General features: G+C 41.3%; 1 protein-coding gene across 6 annotated transcripts in view; it reads left to right on the top strand.

Moving 5' to 3' along the window:
* LOC105898430 (transcription elongation regulator 1-like) overlaps window positions 1-2,500 on the top strand; it is a 25,719-nt gene that overhangs the window by 7,376 nt on the left and 15,843 nt on the right. For 5 of the 6 annotated variants that reach the window (XM_031568724.2, XM_031568723.2, XM_031568729.2 and 2 more), the window contains one exon: window positions 1,443-1,564. In XM_031568724.2, coding sequence (XP_031424584.2) covers window positions 1,443-1,564 — 122 coding nt within the window. The remainder of the gene's footprint in view (window positions 1-1,442; window positions 1,565-2,500) is intronic. The other variant, XM_031568725.2, reaches the window with a different exon arrangement.

Consider the following 2,500-nt stretch of genomic DNA (forward strand, 5'->3'; position numbering starts at 1 on the left):
AGTCACAAGCAGACACACACACACACACGCTCTCACAAGAATGCACGCAGACACACACACACGCACACACCAGTGTTCATTTCGTTGACGAAAACTTTGACAAAATATGCGTTATTAAATTGAAATAAAAAATTGAATGAATTATTACATCCTTAATATGATTGGTTGAATGTCGCCCGGCCCTGTATCCCTCCTCCACTCCCTGAGATGCCCAGACATGCAAGTCACGCCCTAACAAACGTTATATGATGGCTCAAGTTCAAGCAGTCGGTACTGGAAGAAAAAGAAGAATAGATATCTGGACCCTCTCATAACTTGACAGAAAATAAAACACAATGCACCGCAATAACGGGAGAGAAACCATTTGGCTTCAAAATAGGTGGGAAGAACACAACAAACCTCAAGAGGCACTTGTAAGCGCACAACCCTGCAATTTATGCCTCAGTAAATTAGCTAGTAACTGTCAATGATAACTAGCTAATGTTAACTAGTTATTAGCATATTAGCCAACGTTAAATCAACTTCAAAGGGGCAGTCGAGTGTATAGGGTGTCAGCTTGGGTAGCTAGCTGATAATTATCGAATGAAGCCTCCCGTTAGCCTTGGCAAATGTTCGGCAAAACCTTTAGCTAGCTAACGTTAACTAACAATACGGTAGCATAGCTAAGTTATACTAGCTATCGATAGCTAGTAAACTCATTGCAGAATGAACTATAGGACAGGTCACGCATGACATTAAACAATAAAAAATTAATTAATATGTGATTTGTTTACATATCCTTGTCTATTTATGCAATTGTTATTATCATTGGCACCAATTTCCAGTGTCAAAACTAGCCGTCTAGCTAAATCTGTTGGTTATCAGATTGCACAGCAATTCATATGGAGGATATGTGGTTGATTTAACTCCATCACATCATTTGAATCGTCAAAATGTAGACTTCATATTCTCTTATATTTTAATGATAATACTGTTCATGAAGTATTGCCTTAAAATTATTATTTACATTGAATGAATTGGAATTCAGCTGTAGGCATATACTAGGAGATCTGTATATATCTTAGAGACTAATTGCATCCACAGTTTAAGTACTGCAAGCTTGACTATTATGCAGTTGTAGACGCAACACAGGGGGTCCCTGGGCCTGAGAAGGGAAGGAAAGGAGTTTAATGTTGCTATAAGATGGACTTTTAAATGTGACTAAAACTAGACTAAAACTAAGAAGGATTAAAATGACTAAAACTAATATGCATTTTCGTCTTAAGACTAAATCTAAAATAGCTGCCAAAATTAACACTGACACACACACTCTCACAAGCACGCACGCACGCAGACACATTCACTCACAAGGATGCGTGCAGACCCACACATATGCAATGACTTGTAAATGTTGTACATTGTGTGTGTGTGTGTGTGTCTGTGTGCGTGTGTCGTGTGTGTAGTAGAGAAAGAGCAGGAGAAGGACTCCAGTGTGTCGGCTGCTGATGATGATGATGGTGAGATCATGGACATGGAGGAGGACAAGACCAAGATGGAGAAGAGCACTCCTCCAGAGATCAAGGTGGTACGTACACACACACACACACACACACACACACACACACACACACACACACACACACACATATATATGCGTACAGTATTCAGTAATCAGTATTCCTGGCTACTGTTACACCAGGAAGACCCAAAGATCACTCCAAGCAACTCAAAGAGAAAAAGTTGTTGAAAAGTATAAGTCAGGGGAAGGATACAAAAAAAATGTCCAAGGCACTAAACATCCCCTGGAATTCTGTTAAATCCATCATCAAGAAATGGAAGGAATATGGCACATGTGTAAATCTGGCAGGCCGTCCTCACAAACTGAGTGACCGTGCAAGAAGGAGACTAGTGAGAGAGGCCACCAAGACACCTATGACTACTCTGAAGGAGTTTCAAGCTTCAGCAGCTGAGATGGGAGAGACTCTGCATACAACAACTGTTGCCTGGGTTTCTCACCAATCAAAGCTTCATGGAAGAGAGCCACTGTTGAAGAAAAAGCTCCACTTTGGTCTCATCAGACCACAGAACCTTCTTCCACTCGACCGTGGAGTCTCCCACATGCCCTTTGGGCGAACTGTAGTCGATACTTGATATGAGTTTTTTTTCAACAGTGGCTCTCTTCCATAAAGCTTTGATTGGTGAAGAACCCGGGCAACACACACACACTGACACAGAGAGATACTGGGTTAAGCATGCGTGTGTGTGTGTGTGTGTGTGTGTGTGTGTGTGTCTGTAATCAAAATATAATAGTAGTCTGCATGTGTGGTTTTGTGTAACAAATACAGTGTGTGTGTGTGTGTGTGTGTGTGTGTGTGTGTGTGTGTGTTTCTGTGTAACGTGTCTGTGTGTGTGTTTCTGTGTAACGGCTCTGTAACGTGTCTGTGTGTGTTTCTGTGTAACGTCTCTGTAACTTGTGTGTGTGTGTTTCTGTGTAACGTCTCTGTAACGTGTGTGTGTGTTT

Source organism: Clupea harengus, chromosome 6 (assembly GCF_900700415.2).
Source record: "Clupea harengus chromosome 6, Ch_v2.0.2, whole genome shotgun sequence".
In the NCBI taxonomy this organism is placed as follows: Eukaryota; Metazoa; Chordata; class Actinopteri; order Clupeiformes; family Clupeidae; genus Clupea; species Clupea harengus.